Below are 20,827 nucleotides of genomic sequence, written 5' to 3'. Positions count from 1 at the left end.
AAGTTTTTGGCTTCACATGATGTATCAGCATTTCATTGTTAGTCAATATAACATCCAGGCATTGGTTTTTTGAAGCGTTGAGCATTATTATCTGCCTAAGGTTCAACTCAATCGATTATCCGAGAATGAGCTCATCATAGTTTTCCTTAGACTTGTTGGTCTCCCATTCTGCGTTTGGCATATTGAGATCACAAGCAGGAATTACATTGGCCGATGGAAACGTTTCTGCAAGGTTCAGCATTGCAGCCGTTTGTTGTTCGGCTAGGTGGTAGGGGTTACCATTAGGCGGGTTGTAGAGCACAATGACGTAGGTAGCGTCTTGGTTTTTCAGTACCACAGTTCTGCACCTGTTTCTAGCTCGAGCGTTTAAATGTTCGATACACACTTCGTGATATTTGATTTCGTTGTTGACTACAATCATTACTCCTCCGTGATACGATATGTTGGTCTGTCTGCTCTCGTGATGTTAAAGTTTGGAAGGAAAAATTCTTCACTCATAATGCTGTTGGTTAGCCACGTTTCGCAAAATGAGGAGAACCTGGTAACAATCACGTTGTACCAGAGCTGCTGGTTTCAGCCGTTTATTCTAGTCAATGAAGCTTCTCGCATTAAATAGCAAAGCGCTGAACTTATCAGGTAGTCAGGGCTGCTCTTCTTCATTCCAGGTTTTGATAGCTTTTTGTTTCTTAATATTTGCAGCTCGCTTCCAGTTCCTTCAGCTGATTAGTTGTGGTTTACAGCATTTGTGTCATCTTTTGAAATCGCATCCGCTATCGTTTGTTTTATTCTATCTCTCGTTTGCTTTGAGTAGTTGTGAGACATACTGATTGATTTGTAGGGCATCTCCTATTAGGTTCCCAAGTTTTAAGAAAATCTTGTCTGTGCTGTATTTGCTTCTCAGAACAATTTTAAAAGGTCTTGGTCTGTGCAGGTTTTTTCAATTGGTTTTGTCCTTCACAACCAGTTAACCGCCTTCGGGCTTCCATCGAAATCTGATCGCGCTTTCGTTTTCAATGTCAAATTACGATTTCAATTCTCTTCTGCAAAATGTTTTGAAGAAACTGATATCCTTGTCAATTCGTTCTTCTGCCGAGCTCTCGCTGCTTTCTGCAACATTGAGGAGCACTACATTAGTTTTCCTGTTTTTTAGATAAATTTTGTCTCTTTCATGCTGGATCAGCGTTTCCTTCATTATGTTTTTCAGATTGTTTGATTGTATATTGGGTTGGATTTGCCAGTTCGTCTTTATTTCGCAAGGCGTTTGCTTTTGTTTCCTTAGCATTTTATCCAACTTGGGTTCCAAACTTCTCTCAAATTTGCAGAATTTGTCTTCAAATTCCAATTTCAGGCTTCTCTGTATTTTGGCTGCTGATGCATGGTTCTCAGCAATGGCTTTTTCTATTATCTCAAGCTTGTTGTTTACAGCAGTTGGTTCCAAGCCTGTTGGGTCTCGCAGTAGTTTCTTTTCTATGTCATTGCAGTCGTTGCAGAGCTATGAAAATCCAGGGCTCTTATACAAACCCGTGCTATATACAAAACCATAATTTGTAATTGGGAGTCATAAAAGCATTGGAGTGGGGGGGCAGAATAGATTAGTTACCAATTACAAAATTTCCTTAACAAGCAATGCTGACCTACAAAAGCAATCTTTCCAATTTCCGTAAGGGTTTTTGAAGAAAAATTAGAATCGAAAGCATTTGATATGCCTGGTAGAGCAGCCTGAAGTTTTATGTCCGAATCGATGCGGTGATAATAAGTCGAAACATTAATTGAAAATTTCTTCCTGAATCCCAAGTGTTCATTCGTTTTTATGACACTGAAATTTGCTCACGCAGTATGTTTTCGAAGATTTTAGAAAAACTTTTTTTTGCATTAGGTCTGTTTTTAATAACATTTAGAGGATCCTTTTTTAATGAAGGAGTAACATTTGCAATTTTCAATGAGCCTGGAAAAAGACTCTTAAGATTTCAATAAAAGTATATGTTAGATGAGGAGCAAATACAGGTATAAGAGTAATTAATTGCCCAGTAAGGAACTGTGCGTGGACCTAAAGGTTCATTTGGATTCTTTCCGACTTATTATACCAACCAACAGATTGTCAATGGCGCGTGGACGACGCCACTATTGAAGAGTTGGTCCAGAGGACAACCTAAAGACCAGAAAAATGGAAGCTGTATTCAACTCCCGTGCTAGCATTCCTAAGACCCAGCTGGCTGCTACCGATGCCAGCTGCTCGTCGGTCGGCGGTTTGAGAGGTATCGGCTCGGTTTTAGTCGATTTCTTGTTTTTTAACATTTTTCTTCTATTTGGTGGATTTCAAATACTTTCATTTTTTATATAAAGCGCGCGAAGTAGGATTTGTTTTCTAATTTATGTTTTTTGAACCTTACAGGGATTTTGGTATTATGCGGTATTGCCTGTAATATCCTGTCTAGAGAAGAAGAGTTAGTTTTAATTATCAAATTCAAATAATTATGAATGTAGGGAGTTCGCTTTTTAATTGCTCTTGAACGCAGTTCACAGCAATTATCAAAAACGTTTGTATCTTTTTTATGCAAAATTTTCGCTTGACAATTTTGACTTTTCGAGTGATTTTTACACTCTTGACTTTTCAAATTCCCATTGCAGGACTCTCTGTATGTTTGCTGCGGATGCATGGTTCTCAGCAATGGCTTTTTCTATTATCTCAAACTTGTTGTTAAGAGCAGTTGGTTCTAAGCATGTTCAGTCTTGCAGTAGTTTCTTTCCTATATAGAGTATAATATAGAGTAAAATAGAGCGAAGAATAGATGAAACTGCTTTTCGCTTCCAACCAGCAAAGGTCTTAAAGGAACTAAGCTAGAGCGGTTTCTGAGGAATATAACTCTCGCTACCTTTATTTCTCAGCCCTTTCTAGCCAAAAAAGGCCCCGAAGGCACATAGAAATAGTAGTACCCGAGGCTAGGGGATCCTACAGTGAACATAGCCCCCTTTAACTAAAGAAGGTCAAGAAGGAAATAAGCTCAGAGAAAGAACAGCGAAAGCAATACTAAATCACCTATGGCTGCTGTTGTTTCCTTTGTTTCTTGCGTGTCTCCTTCTGGGAGAGCTTGTTTTTTTCCGTTTCTTCTTTTCACGAATTGAGAGAGTAGGTTTCGTTTTCTTCACACTGTTTTCAATAGACGCTCCTCAAGATCAAAGGATGGGTGTAATTGAGCGACGTCCTTCAGGTCTTTCTGCTTTCTGTGGGACAGCGGCTTCTTCTTCACGTCGACTCTTGGAATTCTTGTTTCGATAAACGTATCCCTGATATCGATAGTTCCCTCCTTTCTGAATTATATTATTGCTTCTATTCTATCACTAAATTTCTGAGGATCTCTTTCAGTTCTTCGGTTAAATAAACCGTGTTTCTGTTGCTTCAATGTTAGGAGATTGTATTATTGACTACGTCGAGCCAGATGATGATTTTCTGCTTCTTGGCATGTACACTTCTTCCTGTCAAAAGATTCTGCAAGATCTTCAACCTGTTGACTGCATTGGGTTTGAAGCTCAATCCAGTAATTGAATAACTTCTACGAAACAGATGTCGTCGTTGGTCGTACGGGATGCAGTTGAAGGTGTGGTTCAGAGAGCTCGCATCTACGAGGTAGACCATATGTGCCGGCCTTGAAAATTTTTCAATGAAAACGCTAAAGGCTATGCAGTCCAGATTTCCGGTCTTTTCAGAACTCCTATTTAAGTTCAAAACAACAATTATCGCACAATAAAGTGAAGGAATTTTACCCTTTACATAATGTGAAGGATTTCTATCCTTTATATAACGTAAACAATATTTATATTAACATTCAGAACAACGGAAATTGCTTGCACCCAAAAGTTGCTTCGTTAGAAGCGAGAATTTATATTGTTATTTAAGTAAATAATTAAAGATTGTAAACTCACTATACTCAGTTTTATGAACAAAAAGTAGATAGAGTCAGCCCAAGCATCCCTGTGTACGAAGATACTGCGGAGCTCATCCTCTGCCATTATATAAACGGGCATCAAAAGAAACAGTACCACTGGTATATTACAAGTCTTTAGTGGGAGTTTTGCACAAATCGTTTTTGCTTTGATAACCAACAATATTATCCGAGTATAACAGGCAGTTGTGAGAATATTGTACGTTTCGCATTGCGATTCGAAGTTGTTTTTTGAGACCGTTAAATACAGATAAAAGACTAAAGTCCTGAACACACGTCCCTGGGGCACTTTTTGCTGAACTTTGCTCCAGAGAAAAAGTATCACTTACTTGAACTCGTTGATATCTATTTGTCAATATATTTTGGATCTCTTTTGCTCCAGCTCAGCCTAGTGGGCATAACACTGTATCGCATTTTAAAATTTTTATAACAACGTGCTATATACAAACCCATAATTTGTAATTGGAAATCATAAAAACAGTGGAGTGGGTGGGCAGAATAGATTAGTTACCAATTACAAAATTTCAATAACAAGCAATGCTGACCTACTAAAGCAATTTTTCCAATTTTCGTAAGGGTTTTTGAAGAAAAATTCAAATCGAAAGCTTTTGATGGGTCTAGTAGAGCAGCCTAAAGTTTCATGTCCGAATCGAAGCGGTGATAATAAGTCGAAATATTAATTGAAAATTTCTTCCTGAATCCCAAATGTTCATTCGTTTTTATGACACTGAAATTTGCTCACGCAGTATGTTTTCGAAGATTTTAGAAAAACCTTTTTATTGCACTAGGTCCGTGTTTAATAACATTTAGATGATCATTTTTTTTAATAAAGGAGTAACATTTGCAATTTTCAATGAGCCTGGAAAAAGACTCTAAAGATTTAATTAAAAGTATATGTTAGATGAGGAGCAATTACAGGCATAAGAGTATTTAATTGCCCACCTAAAGGTTAATTTGGATTCTTTCCGACTTTTTATACCTGCGAACAGACTGTCAATTTCGCGTGGACGACGCCACTACTGAAGAGCTGGTCCAGACGACAACCTAAAGAGCAGAAAAATTGAAGCTTTATTCAACTCCCGTGCTAGCATTCCTATGCCCCAGCTGGCTGCTACCTATGACAACTGCTCGTCAATGGTTGGAGAGCAATCTGCTCGGCTTTCGTCAATTTCTTGTTAATTTAAGATTTTTGTTCTACCGGGTGGATCTCAAATACTTCCATTTTTTAGATAAAGCGCGTGAAGTAGGATTTGTTTTCTAATTTATGTTTTCTTTGAAGATTACAGGGCTTTAGTTATTATGCAGTATTGCCAGTTGTATCCTGTCTAGAGGAGAAGAGTTCGGTTTAATTGTCAAATTCAAATAATTATGAATGTGGGGAGTGCGCTTTTTAATTGCTCCTGAACGCAGTTCAAAGCAATTATTAAAAACGTGTGTGTCTTTTTTATGCAAAATTATCGCCTGACAATTTTGAATTTTCGAGTGACTTTTACACCCTTTACTTTTCATATTCCAATTTCAGGCTTCTCTGTATGTTGGCTGCAGATGCATGGTTCTCAGCAATGGCTTTCTCTATTATCTCAAGCTTGTTGTTCAGAGCAGTTGGTTCTAAGCTTGTTGGGTCTCGCAGTAGTTTCTTTCCTATATAGAGTATAATATAGAGTAAAATAGAGCGAAGTATAGATGAAACTGCTTTTCGCTTCCAACCAGCAAAGGTCTTGAAGGCACTAAGCTAGAGCGGTTTCTGAGGAAATTAACTCTCGCTACCTTTATTTCTCAGCCCTTTCTAGCCAAAGAAGGTCCCGAAGGCACATAGAAATGGTAGCACCCAAGGCTAGGGGATCCTACAGTGAACATAGCCCCCTCCAACTAAAAGAGGTCTTGAAAGAAATAAGCTCAGAGAGAGAAAAGCGAAAGCAATACTGAATCACCTATGGCTGCTGTTGTTTCCTTTGTTTCTTGCGTGTCTCCTTCTGGGAGAGCTTGTTTTTCTTTCGTTTCTTCTTTTCACGACTTGAGAGAGTAGGTTTCGCTTCTTTCACACTGTTTTCAATAGACGCTCCTCAAGATCAAAGGATCGGTGTACTTGATCGACGTCCTTCAGGATCTTCAGGTCTTTCTGCTTTCTGTGGGACAGCGGCTTCTTCGTCACGTCGACTATTGGAAATCTTGTTTTGATAAACTTATCCCAGATATGGATAGTTCCCTCTCTGAGGTATATTAATGCTCCTATTCTATCACTGAAAGTTCTGAGGATCTCTTTCAGTTCTTCGGTTGAACAAAACGTGTTGCAGTTGCTTCAATGTTTGGAGATTGTTCTATTGATTACGTCGTGCCAGATGATGATTTTCTGCTTCCTGGCAAGTACATTTCTTCTTGTCAAATGATTTTGCAAGATCTTCAATTTGTTGACTGCGTTGGGTTTGAAGCTCAATCCAGTCATTGAATAAATTCTGCGAAACAGATGTCGTCGTTGGTCGTATGGGATGCAGTCGATGATGTGCTTCAGAGAGCTCGCACCTACGAGGTAGACCGTATGTGCCGGCCTCAAAAATTCTTCAATGAAAACGCTATAGGCTATGCAGTCCAGATTTCCGGTCTTTTAAAAACTCCTATTCATGTTTATCACAACAGTTATCACACAATAATGTGAAGGAATTTTAAACTTTACATAATGTGAAGGTATTCTATCCTTTATATAACGTAAATGTTATTTATAATACCATTTAGAACAACGGAAATTGCTTGTACCCAAGAGTTGCTTCGTTAGAAGCGAGAATTTATGTCGTTATCTAAGTAAATAATTAAGGATTGTAAACTCACTATAATCAGTTTTATGAACAAGAAGTAGATAGAGTCAGCTCAAGCATCCCTGTGTACGAAGATACTGCGGAGCTCATCCTCTGCCATTATATAAACGGGCATCAAAAGAAACAGTACCACTGGTATATTACAAGTCTTTAGTGGGAGTTTTGCACAAATCGTTTTTGCTTTGATAACCAACAATATTATCCGAGTATAACAGGCAGTTGTGAGAATATTGTACGTTTCGCATTGCGATTCGAAGTTGTTTTTTGAGACCGTTAAATACAGATAAAAGACTAAAGTCCTGAACACACGTCCCTGGGGCACTTTTTGCTGAACTTTGCTCCAGAGAAAAAGTATCACTTACTTGAACTCGTTGATATCTATTTGTCAATATATTTTGGATCTCTTTTGCTCCAGCTCAGCCTAGTGGGCATAACACTGTATCGCATTTTAAAATTTTTATAACAACGTGCTATATACAAACCCATAATTTGTAATTGGAAATCATAAAAACAGTGGAGTGGGTGGGCAGAATAGATTAGTTACCAATTACAAAATTTCAATAACAAGCAATGCTGACCTACTAAAGCAATTTTTCCAATTTCCGTAAGGGTTTTTGAAGAAAAATTCAAATCGAAAGCTTTTGATGGGTCTAGTAGAGCAGCCTAAAGTTTCATGTCCGAATCGAAGCGGTGATAATAAGTCGAAATATTAATTGAAAATTTCTTCCTGAATCCCAAATGTTCATTCGTTTTTATGATACTGAAATTTGCTCACGCAGTATGTTTTCGAAGATTTTAGAAAAACCTTTTTATTGCACTAGGTCCGTATTTAATAACAGTTAGAGGATCATTTTTTTAATAAAGGAGTAACATTTGCAATTTTCAATGAGCCTGGAAAAGACTCTAAAGATTTAATTAAAAGTATATATTAGATGAGGAGCAATTACAGGTATAAGAGTATTTAATTGCCCACCTAAAGGTTAATTTGGATTCTTTCCGACTTATTATACCTGCGAACAGACTGTCAATTTCGCGTGGACGACGCCACTACTGAAGAGCTGGTCCAGACGACAACCTAAAGACCAGAAAAATTGAAGCTTTATTCAACTCCCGTGCTAGCATTCCTAAGCCCCAGTTGGCTGCTACCTATGACAACTGCTCGTCGTTGGTTGGAGAGTAATCTGCTCGGCGTTCGTCGATTTCTTGTTATTTTAAGATTTTTGTTCTACCGGGTGGATCTCAAATACTTCCATTTTTTAGATAAAGCGCGTGAAGTAGGATTTGTTTTCTAATTTATGTTTTCTTTGAAGTTTACAGGGCTTTAGTTATTATGCAGTATTGTCAGTTGTATCCTGTCTAGAGGAGAAGAGTTCTGTTTAAATGTCAAATTCAAATAATTATGAATGTAGGGAGTGCGCTTTTTAATTGCTCCTGAACGCAGTTCACAGCAAATATTAAAATAGTGTGTATGCAAAATTATCGCCTGACAATTTTGAATTTTCGAGTGACTTTTACACCCTTTACTTTTCATATTCCAATTTCAGGCTTCTCTGTATGTTGGCTGCAGATGCATGGTTCTCAGCAATGGCTTTCTCTATTATCTCAAGCTTGTTGTTCAGAGCAGTTGGTTCTAAGCTTGTTGGGTCTCGCAGTAGTTTCTTTCCTATATAGAGTATAATATAGAGTAAAATAGAGCGAAGTATAGATGAAACTGCTTTTCGCTTCCAACCAGCAAAGGTCTTGAAGGCACTAAGCTAGAGCGGTTTCTGAGGAAATTAACTCTCGCTACCTTTATTTCTCAGCCCTTTCTAGCCAAAGAAGGTCCCGAAGGCACATAGAAATGGTAGCACCCGAGGCTAGGGGATCCTACAGTGAACATAGCCCCCTCCAACTAAAAGAGGTCTTGAAAGAAATAAGCTCAGAGAGAGAAAAGCGAAAGCAATACTGAATCACCTATGGCTGCTGTTGTTTCCTTTGTTTCTTGCGTGTCTCCTTCTGGGAGAGCTTGTTTTTCTTTCGTTTCTTCTTTTCACGACTTGAGAGAGTAGGTTTCGCTTCTTTCACACTGTTTTCAATAGACGCTCCTCAAGATCAAAGGATCGGTGTACTTGATCGACGTCCTTCAGGATCTTCAGGTCTTTCTGCTTTCTGTGGGACAGCGGCTTCTTCGTCACGTCGACTATTGGAAATCTTGTTTTGATAAACTTATCCCAGATATGGATAGTTCCCTCTCTGAGGTATATTAATGCTCCTATTCTATCACTGAAAGTTCTGAGGATCTCTTTCAGTTCTTCGGTTGAACAAAACGTGTTGCTGTTGCTTCAATGTTTGGAGATTGTTCTATTGATTACGTCGTGCCAGATGATGATTTTCTGCTTCTTGGCAAGTACATTTCTTCTTGTCAAATGATTTTGCAAGATCTTCAATTTGTTGACTGCGTTGGGTTTGAAGCTCAATCCAGTCATTGAATAAATTCTGCGAAACAGATGTCGTCGTTGGTCGTATGGGATGCAGTCGATGATGTGCTTCAGAGAGCTCGCACCTACGAGGTAGACCGTATGTGCCGGCCTCAAAAATTCTTCAATGAAAACGCCATAGGCTATGCAGTCCAGATTTCCGGTCTTTTAAAAAACTGCTATTCATGTTTATCACAACAGTTATCACACAATAATGTGAAGAAATTTTAAACTTTACATAATGTGAAGGTATTCTATCCTTTATATAACGTAAATGTTATTTATAATACCATTCAGAACAACGGAAATTGCTTGTACCCAAGAGTTGCTTCGTTAGAAGCGAGAATTTATATCGTTATCTAAGTAAATAATTAAGGATTGTAAACTCACTATAATCAGTTTTATGAACAAGAAGTAGATAGAGTCAGCCCAAGCATCCCTGTGTACGAAGATACTGCGGAGCTCATCCTCTGCCATTATATAAACGGGCATCAAAAGAAACAGTACCACTGGTATATTACATGTCTTTAGTGGGAGTTTTGCTCAAATCGTTTTTGCTTTGATAACCAACAATATTATCCGAGTATAACAGGCAATTGTGAGAAAATTGTACGTTTCGCATTGCGATTCGAAGTTGTTTTTTGAGATCGTTAAATACATATAAAAGAGTGAAGGCCTGAGCACACTTCCCTGGGGCTCCTCTTGCTGAATTTTGCTCCAGGGAAAAAGTATCACTTACTTGAAATCGTTTATATCTATTTGTCAATATATTTTGGATCTCTTCTGCTCCGGCTCAGCCTAGTGGGCATAACATTGTATCGCATTTTAGAATTTTACATAATAATGTGCTATATACAAACCCATAAATTTTAATTGGGAGTCATAAAAACATGGAGTGGGGGGAGAATACTGATACATCGAAGACAGCCGCTGTGACGCCAATCCACAAGAAGGGAGAGAAACGCTGCGTACAAAACTACCGTCCAGTGTCCCTACTGGACATAGAAAGTAAAATCCTGGAAAAGTGCATCTACGTGGCTCTTTACGACCACTTTGCCTTTTTCTTGACAGAGCACCAACATGGTTTTGTTAAAAATTGATCTGTTTTTACAAACTTGATTACTTTCCTGAAAAAGATCCACGACGCACTTGATAACAATCCAAACTCAGAAGTTTTTGCGTTCTACACGGACTTCTCGAGAGCCTTCGATAAAGTATCACATTTCGAGCTATTAAATAAAGGTTGCAAATATTGGGGTAGGAGGATGTCTCCTGCAAGTTCTCATGGACTACCTAAGCAACCGGCTACAGTTCGTCAGAATCGATAACACATGTTCCGATGATCGAAAAATTAGTAGTGGAGTACCTCAGGGCTCAGTATTAGAGCCGCTCCTGTTTTGCATCTTCATCATCGATTTACCCGACGCGCTGAAGTTCTCAGACCCATTCATCTTTGCAGACGACCTGAAAATCCTCGCGATCGGAAAAGATCATTGGACAATCCAGGAAGACCTAAACAGCGTTTCAACGTAGGTCAGATAAAACAAGATGGAGCTGGTACTGGACAAATGTGCTCAGATAACATTTAGAGGGAAAAGGCAAAATTTCGATATTGTGGTTATCGATTTGGCAAATGCCGATACAGTATAAAACTTGGGAATTCACATCAAAGATGACATGAGCTGTAGTAATCATATAGAAGAGCGACTCAGGAAACCTAACAAAGTACTGTACCTCCTCAGACGAAACGTTGCAGTACAATTAAAACCACTCATCAAACTTGGGCTTTACAAATCACTAATCCTACCCATTTTGCTATACGGTTCCACCTGCATAAACCCATCACAAAGCCGGCTACAAAACCTCGAACGCTTTCAGAAGAAAGCAGTAAAATTGATCACGGGAAACAAAAGAGTGAATTACATCGGTCAACTTCGGCTGCTCAACATTCTCCCCTTGCCTATGTTTCTCCATGTGAACGACCTACTTCTACTTGCAAAAGTCATGCATGAAAGCTCGCACTGCATCGAACTACCTGACCTCACCAGCGCCAATGGCCGCACAAAGGATGTCTTTCGGCTACAAAAAACAAGAACGGAAAAAGCTAGAAGCAAATTCACCTTCAGACTCGCAAACCGATTAGAGAAATATGTTGAATTCAGTAGAACTTACGGATTCAAGAAGAGACTGATAAACCTAATGTGGAAGTTTGTCAATAAACAATTTTGCAATAAGAACGTCTGCACTTGGCAAACTTTTTGCGACTGCCATGTATGCAGAAATAAAGGGACTCTATTTTAACAACTGACAACTGGGCATAAATCAGCTCTGCGGCAAGCCCGGTGCGATTCCCCAACAACAACAACAACAAAAATCTCAAATAATTTCATTTTTTGGATAAACCGCGCGAAGTACGATTTGTTTTCTAATTTATGTTTTTTTGAAGATTACACGGCTAAAGGTATTATGCAGTATTGCCATTTATATCCTGTCTAGAGAAGAAGAGTTAGGGTTAATTATCAAATTCTAATAATTATGAATATAGAGAGTGCGTTCTTTAATTGCTCTTGAACGCAGTTGATAGCAATTATTGTAAACGTGTGTGCCTTTTTATGCAAAATTTGCGCTTGACACCCTTGACTTTTACACTTTTGACTTTTTGCGTTTCGCGTTATCTAAAATTCTTTCTCAATCACACTTCAAGCAGCTCAACTCAATTGGCGGCAATTTAATACTAAAAGTCAACTAAAAAATGCGCCGAATTTGGTCATTTTTTACTTTAAATCTTAATTGTGGTATATGTTAACCTCTAATGTGGTTATTTGAAGCCCACTATTGAATTTCTAAGTCCCATTTATGCTATCCCCCCAACTGAAGCAGGCTTTAATTGAATAGAGCACTCACAAGTCGTTCCAGAGCAATTCTTCCGACGTTTATTCGGTTATGTTAATAGTCTGATAATACATTTTTTAGACTTTTGGGCCTTTTTGAGAGAATTAAGTGGGACAAAGTTATACTTTGCATATACATATCTTATTTTGCTTGTACATCAACGACCTGCCAGATGCCCTCAGATTTGGCGAACCCTTTATGTTCGCGGATGACTTAAAAATACTCCACATTGGAACACCAGCAGACCAAGTGCAGAGTAACCTCGACGCACTGGAAGACTGGGTCACCAGAAACAAAATGGGTCTAGCTATTGAAAAATGCGCCCAACTTTTGTCCAAAGGTCCAGAAGGCCACTTCCACCTGTGTGGAAGTCTCCTCCAAACCTCAGCTGGTGTAAAGGACTTAGGGTTTCGGATGCAATCCGATTTGACTTGGAAAATCCACTTAGAGGAAAGAATGAAGAAAGCTAACCGAGTCTTCTATTCCCTGAGAAGAAATGTAGCCTTTAAAGTTAATATGCGCATCAAAATGGGACTTTTTAAATCGATGATTCTGCCAGTTCTAATAGTAGTAGTAGTAGTAGTAGTAAAGGCTTTAGGATTTAAACATAAATCCAAGGGTTTGTTGGGCCCACATGAGTTCAGTCCAAAGGTAGTTTTAGTTTAGTCTAGTTTTTTCCAGTTATTGCAGTGGTCACATTTGCAAACAATTCGCCAAGTGCATTTGTCCCTCTTGTCATATTTTCTCAGAAAGTAGTCCCAGTAGATTTTGGAGATGGTGTCTTTATTGAGATATTTTCCGTAGCTGGTGTACACTCTGAAAATAATATTGTATAATAATTTTGTACGATGGAAGAAGTTTTCATCGGTTTTGTAGAGTCGATTCGTTCCGATCGTCAGTTCTCCTCTTGTATGCTGTCGAGTTTTATCTTCGGTGACTCTAGGTAGACCAACAACAACGTCGTATTCGTTTCTATCCAATGATATCAGAAGCAGGAGATTGTGCATTTCGACATATAAGCTGAGAGGCAGCAGCTTTAGCTGTAGAAGTCGATCTTTGTATTCAAAACTTGCATTCAGTATCCACTTGGTAGCAATTTCCTGCACCCTTTCAAACTTCGCAACATTCGACTTGTTCGGCTGCCATGCTTGAGAGCAGTAGGTCAGGACTGGCACAACGTAACCAACGTAAGAATTTAGCTTGCTGTTTCGCGTGCTGTTTGTAGACAGGTTTCGTTTCAGTTGGAACAGTGCACTTAATCCCTTCTTGGTTCTCGTGGTACAGTTATCGTTCCACGTGAGATTTGAGGTGATCCATAGTCCTAGGTCGCGCTGAAGATTCGTCGGTTCAATTTCAAGGTTGTCTATTGCTGCTGTCAAAGTGCCTTTTATGTTGAGGAGCTTGCATTTAGAGGTGTTCAGTTGCATTTTGTTTTCGGAGCACCAATTCTGTATAGTCATGGCACCAATCGTGAGTTGGCTCTGAGTCAGTGCAATTATCTTGAAATCATCGGCAAATCCAAAACTTTCACAATTTGACACTGAAGCTGGTAGATCATTTATGAACAGCAGAAAGAGCAGTGGTCCGAGAATGGAGCCTTGTGGAACTCCACTGCTGACACTTACTGGAGTGGATGTTTCCGCATTTATTTTAACATATTGCTCCCTGTCGCTCAAGTAGGAGCTTATGAGTTGCAACAACTTTCCGCCAATGTCGAAGGACTGGAGTTTCAGTATAAGCAAGTCATGCGGTACTTTATCGAAGGCCTTAGCAAAGTCGAGATACAGAATTGTCAGGTTGTCTACTGTGGAGTCATCGTACTTTTGGTAAATTGAATCAAGGTAGACCAACAATTGTACCACTGCTGACCTATTTTTTCGGAATCCATATTGGTTTTCGTGTAGGCGGTGTTGGCAAAACTTGTATAGTGTGTTGAAGATGAGGCGCTCACGGACTTTTGACACACAGCAGAGTAAACTAATCGGTCGATAACAAGTAGTGTCTGATTTGTTTCCCCCTTTGAACACTGGCGTAACTTGACTGATTTTCCAGTATCTGGGGAAGAATCCTTTATTCGAGATTGTTTGGAATAGGAGGAGGAGTGACTTGCTGAGTGAGAAGGCGCACTTTTTCAAAACAATGTTTCCAATGTTGTCAGGTCCCGTAGACTTGTTCAGAGTTAAGTGTTCCAATATGTGCTGGATTTCGGTTTCGGAGAAAAGGAGACTATTGAGGCCTCTGTTCTCAAAAGTTATGCAGTGATGTTGCTTCTCGTTGAAAACACTTTGGAAAAACTGATTGAATAATTTGGCCTTTTCTTGGTCAGTTTCGGCTTTTTGAGTGGACAGAGTGACGACAGGAGGAACGTTTGGTGACTTGCGAACACAACGTAGGTACTTCTGGATGTTGCTGAACTGTCGACTTTGAAAGATTTCGGTTTCAAACATTTTCAAATCTTCATTTGTGGCTTCTTTTTTTTGACGCTCCATTTTCTTCAACTTCAGGAGTTTTGGCAAGACCGGAGAGACCCATTGCTTCTTTTTTGTTGCTAACTTCTTCATCAGGTGTGAGGTACGGCTGGATACCCAAGGTGGAAGCGTTGACCTGTGTCTTGTAACTTTCGGAATGAAATGATCGATGAGGCTGAAGATCCATTCGTACCATTTTTTGACAAGGAAATCGAGATTACTGAAACAGTAAGGTTTGAAAGGACTGTCTACTATAGCCTTATTCAATTCGTCCCAATCCGCTTTCTTAAAGGCATATTTGACTTGATGAGGAATGTATAGTTCGCTATGGAATGCGTTTACTGTAACACTGACCGGTAGATGATCAGCACATGGCTTGCCGTTTAGTGCGTAACAGTTGTAAAGATCGGTGTCAAGATCAGTTTTGACAATCTGGTCAGGGTTGTTGGCCAGAATGACGTCTAACTGAAGATTTGAGTAGTTCAGGAAATTGTGTTCCGAAAGAGCATCCAGAACAGCGTTTTCACACTCGGAATTGGAGCTCATGTTGTTCCAGTCTGTTTTGGAGAAGTTGATGTCTCCACAAATGAACACGCCTTGGTAGCCTATTCTTTTAGCATGATTTGATATTTTGGAGAGCAGAATTTCTAACTGTTGCGGCGACCAGGTGTAGTCGCTGTCTGATGGGGGGCTGTACAAACAGCATATGAGAGTCGGCTGTGGTTTTGTTTGTACACTAATCACCACAAAATCCTCAAGATGTAGGTCAATCAAAATTTGTTCGTGCATAATAGTCGATCTGATTGCTATAAGTACGCCACCGTGTTTCGTTTCGTGTTCGCATGGTATTCTGTCATTTCGGTAGATCGTGTATGCAGGTAGGAAGAGCGAATAGTTTTGAACATCAGGAGTCAGCCATGTTTCAGTGAAGCATAAAATGTCATAGCTTCGCGTTGACAAGCAGTCTGAGAACTTCAGGCGACGCTCAAATTTCATCAGACTCCTTACATTGAACGAAAGCATTTCGAGTGTGTATAGTCACCAGTTGATACCAGTATTCTCTTTTTGTGAGTTTTCAAAGACAACCCAATTGTCTCCAACTTTATGCTCCACCTTGAGATTTCTAATACGAACTTGCCTGCTATTGTAATTATGATTGTCAATGAGATCACGGCGAATGCGCAGACATTCATTTTCTTTTTTTGCGTCCGTTGCAGACAGCTCAGGACTTATGAAGATTGGTTGTTCGTAGGCCTTTAGCAGGTGAGCTGATTTCAGAATCAGGTCTTTACTTATGATGTTTTCCATGCAAACAAGTATAGTGCGTGCCCCTTTTTTGTCAGGGTCAAATTTACCGAGACGATGAATTTTGCTCATGCGTTTGTCTTTGATTTTCAAGAAGTCTAGGATTTGCTCAACCGATTCGATATCAGAATGCATACGCTCGTCTGGTGTTTTGGTTCTACTCTCAGGTATACCTCTTATTCGAATTCCCAGACCGGGAATGTTGTTTGCATTTGACACGTCGCGAATTGTGCTACCGGGCAGTTTTCCAACAGCTTGTGCATAACTCTTGGGAGCAGTTGACTTTAATTCGGTCAAGTCTTTCTTTACATTTTCGATCATTGCATTTGAGTTTTCAATGATTTGCTGGAACTTTTTCATTTGTTCTCGGAGGTCTGTTAGATCGCCTTCCAATTTCGACTGTTCAGCAGGTTTTAAGATGGACTTATGTGTCTTATTTTCACTGCATTCGTTACAGATGTGAAGCAGATTTGCTTCTAACTTGACAAGGACTTCAATACTGGACTGTTCGAAGCCTGTGCAGTCGGGTGTCATGTGCATTTCTTTGCTGCAGTAGGCACATGAGAATTTTGCTTCCTTCTTTGCAATCTTGTGATTGCAAGATTGGCACGTGATAACTCTTGAGGACATTTTGGCTAGCACATGCAAAAGATTTTGATTCGTCTTAACGGATTGTTGATGAATAACTTAATAGGCAGTGTCGGTAACACACACTCACTTAAGAGGCGGTCACGTAAAACTGAAAACTTAACTCTGAAAAATATAGCTTTTCTGACAACTCAAACTCACTTAAGAGACGGTCACATGAAAAGTTTAATTTTCAGAGAACAGATGCAGGACAGAATAGAAAAGAAAAGAAAACTGCTTAGAAAAAGCCTTTCGGTAATACGAACTCACTTAAGAGACGGTCACGTGAAAGACTGCTCAAAAAGAAAAAGCCTTTCGGTAACACGAACTCACTTAAGAGACGGTCACGTGAAAGACTAAGAGTAAGCAGCTAAAACTTTTCAGGGGTTTTGAATAGTGATTGTGAGTCCGCTGTTTTCGGGCGATTGTTGTCTCTGTCTTGTAATCCGTCGTCTCAGTGACAGGTTGTTCCTCCTCCTGTTTCGGCGGGGACGAAGATCCTGGAGTTGTCGAAGATGGGCTAAGACTTTTCCAGAGAGTCTCTGTTCCAAGAAACGGCCAATGTGCAGTTGTCGGTACTGCCGAGTCAAGATGGGGTTCTTAGCCTGCCGCTTCGGTAGCAGGTGTTTGATGATGTCGATAATAAGGATTCCTGTTTTGCAAAGTTCCTCCTTTATGTTCGGGACTCCTTCGCGTTGGACATATAATATTGCGGCAATGTGGGGCTTAAGTATCTTGAGATCGGCAATGAGCTCAGCAGTGGTGAGGGGGTGATAGTTGTTGCTGGAATGCGGGGATATTGAGTTGTTGATCGTATCGTGCCAAATAACAGCTTTTTCTTTTCGAAAAACGTTTAATTGCCAGATATTTTGAACAACTTTCTTCTGATTGTTTGCTCTGATATTGAGACTCAGGCCAGGCTTCGTGAATACCCAACGTCTGAGCTTCTTTCGGGTGTCTTTTGGTGTCGCTACAATAAGTTGATGCAGTGAACTTGCTCCAAATATGATCATCAGCAAAGTCAGGGGGCCACCACGGCTGCCCCGTATATCATATTTAAACTGAAATATCGTGTTGAAATATCGGATCCTCGTGCTGTAACTTGAACTGAGGAGATATGCGAAACTTGGAACGGTTTCAACGAAATGTTGTGTCCTGGATAACAAATAGCAAGACACGAGTTACATCGAACAACTACCTTTGTCAAATCTACTACCCTTGCCAATGTACTATCAGCTCAATGATCTACTACTATCAAGTCTTCAACAAATTCAACCGACAAATACAAAACAGCCGGTGCTGCCTGGAAACAGATCAATGAGAAGAGACGTTTACTTTGACTTAACGAAAAAACGACTCGAAAAATCTTGCGGCGAATTTTTTCGCACCGAAAGGATAGCCAACAGACTTCATCACAGCATTGACTTCGGAAGTCAACACGGCCTAAAACACAGAATTCTAAAGCAAATGTGGAATGATATGATGCGGTACAAACCAGAAAACGTCTGCACGTGGCAGATCTGTTGTGACTGTCAACACTGCAGAGAGACTTGGACTAATTTTCTATAACTGTTTTGATCGGGAGAAATCCCTTCTGTAAAGAAAATCCCCAACAACAACAAAACTTTTCCCTCTGCAGCCTGCTCAAAAATTTGTATAAATTCTAGTTTTATGTTTTTGGCATGTGATTTCATCCAGCTGTTTTAAACTGCAAAGTTTCAGATAGTTCGCGTAATTTAACAGTATGACCTCAGTATCAAACTATTCGATTGGAAGATCGACGTTTTATGCTCTCGGCAATAATCATATGAACTCGTCTCCTGAGAAGTTGCGAAGATGTAACTCTTGGAATGGAACAGAAGCATCTCGGAATTGTGTTCGATGTAGTGTTTCTTATCATATTGACCGGCGTATTATTAATAAGCTGAGCGAAGAGCGAGATTTTCTGCGCAAGGAAGTTAACGATCTCACAGATATTTTGAAAAGCACACTTCGGGAATTTTCGTGCTTAGTAAAATTTACTTTTGACACAGATGAAATACTGAATCCAAACTTTTTAGCATCAAACAGTAAGGAAACTGCTTGTCCTTCAAGCGAGACTTTGCAGCAACTTAAAATCTTAATGAGCCAGTTAAAGCAAGAAAGCTTAATTTTCAATCGTGATTATGGTTTCCATCATGAAGTTTCAAAATCTGGGGCCTCGAAGCCAAAAATAGAAGAAAACATTCTGAAGAGGTTTCGAAAAAATCTGGTACCTCTATCTTCAAACGAGAGGCTTCATTCAGTTACTGAAATTGCACAGATACACAATCTTAAGTATTGGATCAGATCAGGAGTCTCATTTGCAAATCGAGAAAATCTGTGGAAGTTTCTAATTACTCGACAGGAGACTAACATATCTCCAGACCTTTATCAGGAGTTGTGTACATCTAATCTAAGACCTCAGCTCTCGTCTCAAATAGATACTGACGTCGGCCGATGTTTGACCGAGAACCACGATTTCAAGGATCCAGCTAAAGTTGCGCAACTAAGCAGAATTTTAAAGGCATTTGCTAATTTCCGTCCTGCTATTGGATATTGCCAAAGCTTCGGTAAAATTGCTGCATTCATATCATTAGTTCTTTCTGAGAAAGATGCTTTTCGTTGTCTCGACGCCGTGATATCAATAAAAATGCCCGAGGGCTATTACGTCACCCCAATGGAAGATGCTAAGAAGGACCAGTTCATTTTGAAATCATTGATAAAATTGAAATTACCGAACCTTTCCAAGCATTTTGAAAGACTGGGGGTTGATATTGAAAACATAACATTTAATTGGTTTCACTCAATATTTGTGGGCTATGTGAATCTTGATGTCATGCTGCTGTGCTGGGATAGTTTCCTTTTTGAAGGACGAAAGATACTTTTTCGAATTACTTTGGCAATACTGATGTATTTGCAAGATGAGATACTAGCTATGGGAGACTCGTGTGATGTGTTGCAGTTCTTAACTCTGTTGCAACAATACAAGTTTGATTCGGAGATCATTCGTCGCATGACGTTTGTAGCATTGAACCCTTTGCCGTGGAAATTGATTAATGAACTTGAACAAAAATACGAACATTGATTTGAAGTGCAGTTAATTATTTAATCTGTATAATGTTTAATTTGTAAAATTGATATGTAGTCCATATATAGCAGCTGATTCATTTTAGAAATGTACATATTTAGTTGGGTTTTGTTTTGAATTTACTGCAGTATATTTTTAGTAAGCCAAGTGCTCTTGTAATGGTCTGGTGAACCAGGACTGCACTTAGCATCGTCTTTATTTATTGAATCTGAGTTAAAATGTAAATATGAAAAAAATCATTTATTTTAATTTAAGGTTTTGTATCTAAACCGTTTCTCCTTTTCACTGCATGGCAGTGTTGATTTTTGTTTCTAGCCATGAATAGACTGAGTCAGAATCTGTACTTGTTGGAAAAGCTATTTTAAAGCAGTCTTTTTTAAAACTCAGCAGGAGCTATTAAATTTTAGTGTACTCGCCTGTTTTTCTCGATATCAGTGAAATACAGTGGACAGATTAAATTTTTAATTAATATTTTGATAAATTGTTTACTTTTTAAGCGGAGGGAGTCTCAATTTTTCTATCGTATATCTTATTAAGGCAAAATTTAGCTGTTTTTTAATTGTAGAATGCTACTATCTGAATTACCAGGGCTCTGAGATAATCGAAGTTATTTAACTGTTGCATTTCATGTATGGCCCAACAAATAATTGAATATGCTTATGAAGCAACCCTTGTGTAAATCAGTTTTAAAAACTCAAAAAATGCTTTGAAGAAAATGCTGTAATTGTTCAGAGTGACAAATGCAGGATTGAACTCCTTTTTTTGCTAGTTTGAAGCAATTTTTGTATCGTATATATCTTATTAAAGCAAAAGTTTTGAATGATTTTTTGTCGAATGCTCTTCCGCTCAATTGATTTTTTGCATCGTTTTGGGTTATCTTTGCACGATAGCCTTCTGGCGTTTAAGTACAAGCACGGCATTTCTAGCTCTACTTCCGTGACAAAGCCCGACTGAGTGTAGGATATTTTTTTTTGCAAAATTGGCTTTTCGGCGTCTGTCAATTAATTTTGAGAGGTAATTTCAAATCATATTGTATCAAACTGATAGGGGATTTCTGGTATGTGGACCTTTCATAGAAATTGATCGAAACAAATTTCGTTTGCCAACTTCACCCAATTACCTCTTCTAATAAATGTTTCAATAGCCGTTTTAGTAACAGCCGAACCTGCGGTTATAGCGTAAAAATATTTTTGAAAACAATGTCCGTTCCATCGCATTT

The 20,827-nt window shown here is 39.1% G+C and overlaps 2 protein-coding genes across 2 annotated transcripts in view; one reads left to right on the top strand and one right to left on the bottom strand.

The window, feature by feature from the left end:
* The window catches only part of LOC142337981 (digestive cysteine proteinase 1-like), a 233,575-nt gene that overhangs the window by 79,828 nt on the left and 132,920 nt on the right, over positions 1–20,827 (bottom strand). The window lies entirely within an intron of this gene.
* On the top strand, positions 18,167–19,877 carry LOC142348249 (TBC1 domain family member 2B-like). The gene has a single exon (XM_075399547.1). The coding sequence runs from the start codon at positions 18,244–18,246 to the stop codon at positions 19,603–19,605; it is 1,362 nt and encodes a 453-aa protein (XP_075255662.1). The 5' UTR covers positions 18,167–18,243; the 3' UTR covers positions 19,606–19,877.

Source organism: Convolutriloba macropyga, chromosome 1 (assembly GCF_964194025.1).
Source record: "Convolutriloba macropyga chromosome 1, txConMacr16.3, whole genome shotgun sequence".
Taxonomy (NCBI): Eukaryota; Metazoa; Xenacoelomorpha; order Acoela; family Convolutidae; genus Convolutriloba; species Convolutriloba macropyga.
This window is presented reverse-complemented; position numbering and strand designations above follow the sequence as displayed.